Source organism: Austrofundulus limnaeus, unplaced genomic scaffold, assembly GCF_001266775.1.
Source record: "Austrofundulus limnaeus strain Quisiro unplaced genomic scaffold, Austrofundulus_limnaeus-1.0 Scaffold199, whole genome shotgun sequence".
NCBI lineage: Eukaryota > Metazoa > Chordata > Actinopteri > Cyprinodontiformes > Rivulidae > Austrofundulus > Austrofundulus limnaeus.
The window spans coordinates 787,218-796,753 of record NW_013952601.1 but is presented as its reverse complement, the minus strand read 5'-3'; the positions used below and the strand labels follow the sequence as shown (position 1 = coordinate 796,753).

At 37.3% G+C, this 9,536-nt stretch overlaps 1 protein-coding gene across 1 annotated transcript; it reads left to right on the top strand.

Moving 5' to 3' along the window:
• Positions 1–492: 492 nt before the first annotated feature.
• Positions 493–8,396, top strand: klhl6 (kelch-like family member 6). Its single transcript, XM_014018701.1, has 7 exons — positions 493–871; positions 966–1,131; positions 4,623–5,072; positions 5,153–5,390; positions 5,823–6,025; positions 6,143–6,356; positions 7,571–8,396. Exons 1-7 carry the CDS (start codon positions 615–617, stop codon positions 7,867–7,869), a joined length of 1,827 nt encoding a protein of 608 aa, XP_013874155.1. The 5' UTR covers positions 493–614; the 3' UTR covers positions 7,870–8,396.
• Positions 8,397–9,536: the final 1,140 nt, after the last annotated feature.

Genomic DNA, 9,536 nt, shown 5'->3' with positions numbered 1-9,536 from the left:
GTATTTGTCTTGAATTTTTCTCAAGATTCTAAAAATAATAATAATAAATAAATAAAATAAATAAATTTAAAGTGTATCTTTTGCACATGAGTCTGTTTCTCACAGATGTCACTTCTATCCCACTCGAGTTTCAGCATAGTGGAGCAATGTGAAACATCTAAACGAGAGGATGTTGCTAACCACATGCTGCAAGAGTCTGAGATAAAACACGTCAATCCCAATCAGGTTACGYTGCTGAGAGAGTTTGTTAAATGTTATCACCCTTTGTTGAGGTGTGCTGCAGGAGAAAAGACGAGTGTTTCTGAAAAAATATCAAAATTGTGCAACATTTCGGGGAAATTCACTCAGCGCGAGAAGAGGAAGTGTTAAGAACAAGCATTGCAGTACTTATGCATGTCCTTCACAGCACAGGAATAGGAAGTATGAAGAGACAGGAAAACAACACAAACAAAATCCTCATTTCAAAGCAGCACAGCTGCAGTGAGTGTGAACCACAGAGGGTTTATCTTTATTGTCTCTTTGCTGTTTGCAGCTGCTTCTACAGAGTTTGACCTGTTTTTTTTCCCCCGCCCTCCAGTGGAAACTGAAGTTGTGAAGAGTTTTTGGTATAAAAGATGAGCGACTCACTGGAAAGGACCACGGACTGTCCCTTGTCACCACTCGGAGATAAGTCCGGTCTGAAAGAGGAGGCAGGGAGTGAAGCAGGGATTGGTGAGTTGTGCTGGGAGGATGGTGGTCTACCAGTAGAGCTGCAGAGAGGGATGGAGACTCTGAGGGTCAACAGAGAACTGACGGACGTGACCCTGTGTGTTCAGGGTCAAGAGTTCCCCTGCCACAGAGCCATTCTTGCTGCTGCCAGTCAGTACTTCAGGTAAAAATAACCCAACTTTGTCTCACTCCACTGTGATTGGACAGTTATTTTTTATTTTATTTTATTTTTACTTATTTGATGTATTTTTGCGCAGGGCCATGTTCCGCAGTGGTCTTCGGGAGAGTTATGAGGAGCGTGTGGAAATAAAAGGCTTGGACAGAGGGACAATGCATTCTCTCCTGGAGTACACTTACACCAGCCGAGTCGTGCTCACAAACTCAAATGTTCAGAGGATACTCGAGGCTGCCAGCCAGTTTCAGGTAAAACTTCGTAAAGACCTGACAAGAAAGTTTCCTGGTAGCACATTTTCACACCACARTTTAAATGTTGGTTTGAAATCTACTGACAGAATAATGACCTAATTAAAAAATAGTTTGTAAGCTAAAGCTTTTGATGCATTAATTTCGATTTATTTAAGTTAAATTGTAAGTAGTTTTTAGATATTTAGACAATAAAAAGAAAAAGGGAAATTGTCTTGAATCAAAAAAAAAACCACAATTCAAGCAACGCATTAAACCTCATCTGAACTTTTTAATAAATGTTTAATCTTTTCACTTCACTATTTTTGTTATTTAGGGGAACAAACATGTTGTTTAAGAAGTTAGTTGCTCTAAGAGGGAAGTGAAAGTTGACCAGTTGTTTACACAGGATCAGTTTTCCATTGAGGCCTAACTGCACAGCTGTGCCACCGCTCCATGGTGTCAGGTGTTTGTGTTTTTGTGATTCTATTTTTTGCAGAAAGTGTTAGAGTTAAAACATGAACCACTGAGGCATTTCATCTTCAGCGAGGTGTTTTAAGGCCACAGTTTGCTGTTTTTACAATCCCTTAAGGTTTAGGACATAAATTGTTAAAGGCTGAACAATAACGTGGTGGTTAATATTGGATAACACCCACAATCTTTTTATTAAAACAGATCATTCAAATATTAAACAAAATGAACCATTTTCAAAAAATAGCAATACATACAGTTGTTCTTTGGAAAGAGTGGTTCTGCTGCTGAGAGTGGTGTCTGATTTCAATCTTGCACAGACCACATCCACCGCCTTATCAACAGGAACGCACGTAAAGAGCGATGTAACATCAAAAGAGACCATAGTTTCATCCGTCTCCATGATGACATCCCTCACCTTGTTCACAAAGTCCATAGTGTTCTGTATGTGATGATCTGAGCTGCCAACTAATGGAACAAGTACTGATGCTAGATATTTAGAAACATTGTAAGTGACAGAGTTGATCATGCTAACAATGGGTCTTACCGGTACATCCTGTTTGTTAATTTTGGGTAAATCATACAGACTTGGAGTGGCCTCACCTGGGTACAGTGTGTGGTAGAGAATGTGGTTAATAGCCTTAATAGACTGTTAATAGACTGAAGAAGTCTCTTGGAGGAGAGACGAAACGTTTCACTAAAGAAGAACCCATCCAGAGGACCTACTTATTTTTTCTTTTTGAAAAATTGTGAATTTTTTTAACAATGCATTCTACTTGAGTGTAGTTAAAAATAAATGGGAAAATTTTCTGCTTTAGTGGACAGATCGATAACCCCAAATATAAAACTATTTTGCATTAGCCTTAGATGTTCCAAGATGCTTTAGAATTTCATGCATTATATAGTTACTCCTTAGTCACACTCCAGACCACAATCACACAACATTAATATACATGGGAAAGTCATGTTAAGTGGGATGCTCATGGGATACAATGACAGTATGTACTCGGGTAGGGATTTGAACCAGCTGGTTGCAAGGTGAAGTTAAAAAATAGCAATAATAAAATGCTACTCAAGCATAAATTCTCAAAAACTGTGCTTAAGTACAGTACTCAAATATATTAATGTTTTTTCTGCCCACSTCTGTTCATTCACAATTAAATGATTATGTGTATATCCTGCTGCTACAATGCAAGCCACAAATCTGTATCAATTCACATCATTCACATAACCTGTGAAAATGACTAACAAAAAATGTTTACAGATTTCCTCAAAGGGATGCATACCTGCTGCCTCGCTTGTCCAAGTTTTAAACAAACATCTTGTGCAATTTGGTAGCCCTCATAGTAATTATTATGGACTACATTCAGCTACTCCGCATCACATTAGCTCACTATCTATAAAATTGACTGAGGTGTTGTCGTTTTTTGGTTTCAAACTTTATTCATTTCTTTAAAACAAAACTTAATTATAAAAATAAAAAAATACAAATACAATGAAATGAAATGCAGCAAAAAGAAGAAAAAATCTTATATCTGCCCCTTTTTTCCTCACGTGTAAATTCAAACAATAAAAATCTTCAGCTAACAAAATGAAAACATCAAATCTTTCTAGAACAACAATTTATATGGATACACATTATACTATTTCAAATTTTTTTAACAGTCCAACCTTTATCATTCACGTACATTGGTTTGATATTTTTAACATCATTTTCCAGATTATTCCACAATCTCACTCCTTGGATTGAGGTGAACTGTTCTTTCAAACTGGTTCTAAATGTAGGTTTTATGAACATCTCTGTCCCCTTAAGATTATAAAAGCTCACTCTCTTTGTAAAGTTTTCTGGATGTTCAAAGGTAATGTATTTTGGTGAGCCTTATACATAACTAATAAAATATTACAATCAACCAAATCTTAGAATTTCAATGGATAATGGTAATGTTTTCAAGTGATAACTCTTATAGCTCTTTTCTGCAAAATAAAAACAGGCTGTGTAACAGTCTTACATGCTTTCCCCCATACCTCAACACAATAAACTAAATGTGGAACACTTGTGTTACATGGCATTTACAGGGCTTTATCATTAAACAAGTCCCTTACTTTGTAAAGCAATGCAATAGATTTAGCTATTTTATATGAGTTTTCCATGTCAGGTTCTCATCAATAATAACATCCAAAAACTTTGCTTCACTGACTCTACTAATCTYTACACCATCAACTCTAAATGGAATATTAACAGCTCTTTGTCTCTTTGTAAATTTCATAATTAATTTTATTCAAATTTAATGATAATTTATTAAGTTTAAACCAATTTTGTATTTTCACAAATTATGTTTGCATTTTTTCTAACATCCRTTCTATGYCTTTACCCAATCAAACAAATGTGGTATCATCTGCAAATRATTTAATTTCACATTTAAAGAGCCCTGAAACATTAACCAAGTCATTCACATATAAGAAATAACTTTGGTCCAAGTACAGAACCCTGATGAACTCCACAAGTAATTTTATAGAGTTCAGATCTTACATCATGTGCTTGTACAAACTGTTTCCTGTTTGTCAAATAACTAGATATCCAATGCAATGCTGGTCCTTTGTGTTTGCTAATGTTGATTAGCTGTGCCAGTATCCTTAACTTAGATTTACAGACAAAAGTTAATCAGTTGTAGATGTACAATGACTACTTTCTGAACGTTTCAACCAACACAGGAATTACATCAAGATCTGACTGAAACAGAAAACTTCCAGTGGTGTGATGAATCAACATTTAAATTTCATTTAGGAACATCTGAATCACTGATTTATTTATTTATTTATTTGGTGCTAAAAGGAACAGAAACCATATAGTTTGTGGTAACCACTCAGCTTAAAAGTTGTGATTGCATAACCGTGCTTATTTGCATATGGGAAGTGGATCTTGTGCACTTAGAGTAGTTCGAGATGTTTGAGTTAAGGCAATCATTTCCCCTCTCATGGCATTTTATAATAACGAGTCATTTACCAGTAAAAACTAAAAGGTGTTTATTTTCTTGTTTTAGTTCCTGCGTGTGGTAGATGCCTGCACAGGCTTCCTGAGTAAGTCCATCCACCTCGAGAGCTGTGTAGAGATTCTGAACCTGGCCGACAGCCACGCTCTGCCGGGCTTGAGGATCAGGGCTCAGGACTTCATCACGTCTCAGTTCTCYCAGGTGGTCCAGCAGCAGGACTTCCTGGAGCTACCAGTGGAGTCTCTGGAGGTCATCCTGCAGCGGGATGACCTGGACGTAAAATGTGAGGAGTGTGTCTTTGAAGCGCTGATGCACTGGCTGAGAGCCCGGCAGGATGAACGTTWTCCCTTACTGACCAGGTTGCTCTCMAAAGTGCGCCTGCCTCTGCTGGATCCAGCATACTTTGTGGAGAAAGTTGAGTCAGATGAGTTGATACGTCACAGCAGTGAGGCCTTTTCTTTGCTGCAAGAGGCTCGCATGTTTCACCTCTCCGGCAGGGAGGTCAGCATACCACCCTCTAAGATCACCTATTATCCTCTATTGATTTATTATTTATTAATACACTCATGTTTGCTTTATAGGTGGTCTCAGAGAGAACTAAACCTCGCGTGCAACACTTTATGTCAGAAGTCTTCCTGATCATTGGAGGCTGCTCTAAAGACGAACGCTTCATTTCCACAGTCATGTGTTTGGACCCTCTGAGACGCAGCCGGCTGGAGGTGGCCAGGCTGCCAATGACAGAGATGGAGGATGAAACYCAAAACAAAAAATGGGTGGAGTTCTCTTGTATCACTTTCCAAAATGAAGTCTACATTTCTGGTGAGAGGACAGGCTTGTGTTTTGTTTTGTTTTTTTTTAAACTTCATCAAAATGTCAAATGAAAAGTAGTTTTCATGTTATATGTCTTTTCTTTTAATTTTTTAATTGTTGCAAAGTTGTATCTGTATCAAATTTCAGGGCATAAAAGTGAACAAACAGGAAGTTGTTGTGGTTTGAGGTGTTTTCCAACCCAGGAACTGACACATCAGCTGTGCCTAACGGTTCAGGATGATGCACGTTGCTAAGACTGAGACTGAGTCATGAAGTTTTTCAACCTTAAAATGATTTTTTTTTATTTTAAGACTTTGATAACATATCTTTGAACAGTAAATATCTTACCTGATACTGGTAGTTCTTTGATTGAACCATTGGMTCATTTTAGGAAGCCTGAGCAGAAAGCGAAAGGATTCTCAAACGATTCTGTTCTTTTAGGAGGTAAAGAGACTCAGCATGATGTCTGGAAATATAACGGCGCTCTTGATAAATGGATTCAAATTGAATCTCTGTCAACTGGACGCTGGAGGCACAAGATGGCTGTTCACGGTGGGAAGGTGTAYGCACTGGGAGGATTTGATGGAGTTCAGAGACTTGCAAGTGTTGAGGCCTATGATCCGTTTCACAATCGCTGGACACAGGTAATTTACATGTAACTTTATACTGAATGCTCCTCAAGATGGTTTGTATTGTTAGTAAATATCCTTTTATTTTAGTTTCATATCTTGCATATTTTCTTCTTAACGCACTTGCTGCAGGCAACACCTCTTGCGATGGGCGTCAGCTCATTTGCTGCTGCAAGCTATGACAGATGGATCTTTGTGATTGGTGGTGGTCCCAATGGGAAACTAGCAACAGATAAAGTTCAGTGCTGGGAGCCAGGGACGGACAGCTGGGAACTGAGGGCCCCCATTCCATCCGAAACCAAATGCACTAATGCTGTTACATTCAAGAACTGCATTTATATAGTTGGTAAGTTTAAAGGTGTGAAAAAATCTCAAACAATGCAACATGTTTAAAATAGGAACCAAAAAAATGGTTAWAAAATGGGTATGTGCAGCAATAAACTGAGGACATTTTAAGTTATCATTTTAAATTTTATGCAAGTAAACATTAGACAATGATTCAATGGGGAAATAAAAGACTGAGCAAATTGTTGAAAGTAACATCATAAAAAGGTAAAACTCTAAAGTCTAGATGGTGTAACTGAAAACGGTAAAGTTATTGATTTTTCCCACATAAACCAATGATTTTAGACACAAATGTAAGTTCTAAAACCAAAAAGATGCTTTGAGTTCAGTTGTTTTCTATAGAAAATATGAAACTCTTGATTTGTATGAAATGAGGCATAAAAGCTGCAGATTGTTGCTCCTCATATGCAGATTGTGTGTGAAAGCATGGAACAGGGCTTACGACAGTAGCTCGCAAAGTTGGAACCAGTTCCTTCTGGAATGTAAAACAAAACGTTTTTGGTCTAAAGGGGGAAAAAAGATTGCTAATGATAATTTTTACCATTATTTTTGAGAAATATTCAAACTTRAAGTTAAAAGTACTAGTCTAAGGGAAGTTGCCATTATTGTGCCCGTGTTTTATTGAGGGTTACAAGTCCCTGCTGTTGCCATTTTGTGGGTCGGAAACAAAAAAAAAGAAAAAGGTTTGGGAGTCATTGTGCTAAGAGTAAGTAAGTAAAGAAGTTACTACATCCATCCTGACATATATCTTTAGACTCCTGTGGTTCAAAATTAAACCTTTTTTGTTGCTGTTGTAAATGATGAATGCTGCAYCCTCTAGAGACATGGAGCACCTGGCTTGTGTTGGTACACTCATACTGTTTAAAGGCGCTGATGTATCCACGTTTCTGACAGGAAGTCTCACAGCAGTGTGTTTCTGTACTAAAACCAAAATTCACGGTGATAAAATGTCCTTCCTGTGATGACTCAACCAATTATTTGACACTCTCCGAAAAAAAAAAAAGATTGAAAAGGCTGAAGCGTTGAGCAGCAAAACTATTATCAGAATCTGGTATATTTAAATTCTTTAATCACCATTACACAGGTAGATGTGAGCATGTCAATCACAAAGTGAGACAACTTAAGTGTTAAACAGTAGATATTTAGTTAGACAAGAATTCTATTTTAGCAAAGTGTTGTTAAACGGTTGCAGTTTTTCATTGTCTGTGTTTTCAGGTGGTGCCATGAATGCCATGTACTGCTACTCCCCTCTGTCTGACTCCTGGTCGCTCGTGACCAGTCTGGGGGAGAGGGCGAGCTGTGCCATCGCGGCCTGCAACAACAAACTTTTTATCACCGGTGGAAGGGACAACAAGAACCAAGTCATCTCCACAGTGATGTGCTGGGACGTCGACAGAGGGGCGTTGACGGAGGAGTGTGTTTTACCGATGGGGGTGTCTCACCATGGCAGTGTGACCCTCATGAAGTCCTACACACACATTCACAGGATATCCCCCCAGTCAGCGTGCCAGTGACACGGGGACTTTAAACTTTAAACAACAGTTAAAATGGTGTGGAAAACTGCACTTTTGTTTTTGAGAGATCAACTTGCAAGAGGAGTTACTGTATGTTCAATAATGTAAGCACTCACAAATTTAGAAGGAAAAAATAGTTTTAGGATTTTTTTTYCCGTTAAATGGATTTTTATGTCTCCCCTGATCGTACTTTACGAAAGCCGAGAGCGTCCATTTTCCACAATTATTTTTTTCATGGTTTTCTCAAGATAACACATGTCGTTGTCACAAAATAACAAGGAGTGTTTTATCGAGATAACGAGTTATGGTTTTCTTGTGCATCATTCACTGGAGATGACCCGATCCCCTCACCTGGTCACCGAAAAAGTTTATCATATCAGCAGGATCATTGTATAAACACCTGCTGATCTGCAGTCAGACAGCTGTTTCCTTAAATGATGAGGGCTAATATGAAAGTTATTTGTACAAGACAAACAAATCACAATATTATCCCGCGTAATGGTACAAAAATGACAAAATTATGTACGGCTGCCTTCAGGCCCAGGCCGCCATTGCAAAAGAGATCTGCGATCTCAATGGGATTTGCTTGGTTAAATAATGGATGGTAAATAAATAAATAAATAAATAAATAAATAAATAAATAAATAAATAAATAAATAAATAAATAAATAAATAAATAAATAAATAGTAAACTTTGTCGATGACCAGCTGAAGGGACCAGGCCATCTGAATGATACACAAGAGGAAAGCAATCAGGACATTAACTCGTTATCTTGAGAAAACGATCCTCGCTATTTAATGTCTTTATCACGAGAAAACAATGGAAAATAATTATATGCAGAAAACGGGCGCTCTCATCTTCTGTGGAATTTACATAAACAAAATATGAMTACAGAAATCATTTCGCAGTTGATCTGTGTTTACCCATTATTGAAATAATTTCCAGCTTGAAATAACATGAATAGTTTAAAGTCAGGAACACTAGCTAAATYTTTATTATTGCGCTGCAACTGACTTCCACTGCATTGCTTTATATTAAATCTGCCTTTGTTTAAACTTTATGATTTATAATTTAACATTATATGGCAATAATAAATATGTGATTTTAACCCTGGTTGCAARTGTTTAAAAATAAAAACTGAAAGCATATATCTGAAATGTCAAGCTTTTTTTTTTTAAGGCACATTCTCCACAAACATAGGATTTCTGATTTTCTAAAAGGGATTTTCTTAGAACTGAAACCACACTGATWTCTGTGGTCTCACATTCCTTGGAAGCCAGACAGGCCGATAGGAAATGAAGGTCGTTTCTGGTCAATTTTCAAAATAAAGTAGGCCCATTGTTTTTCTTTCTTTTTTCTTTTTTTTTTTTGACACTCAGTGTAGTTTTGAACACCGTATTCTCATTACACATTGCATTTGTGGAAAATGTGAGAAACTACAATTAGCTGGAAATCGTTTACTGAGTTGGAACACACAGTCAGGAAACACAAAATGTATGTTTTTATAAAATCGAAAAAGCTGCTTAAATCTGGTTTTACAAGACAAATTTATTTAGAGGCATAATCACTACGTAAATTTAGACGCGGCGCGTTTGTGTTCATTAAACAATGCGAAGACTTTTATTGTGAAGAGTTCAAGTACAGGAAACCCAGGTGTTTCTCAGGT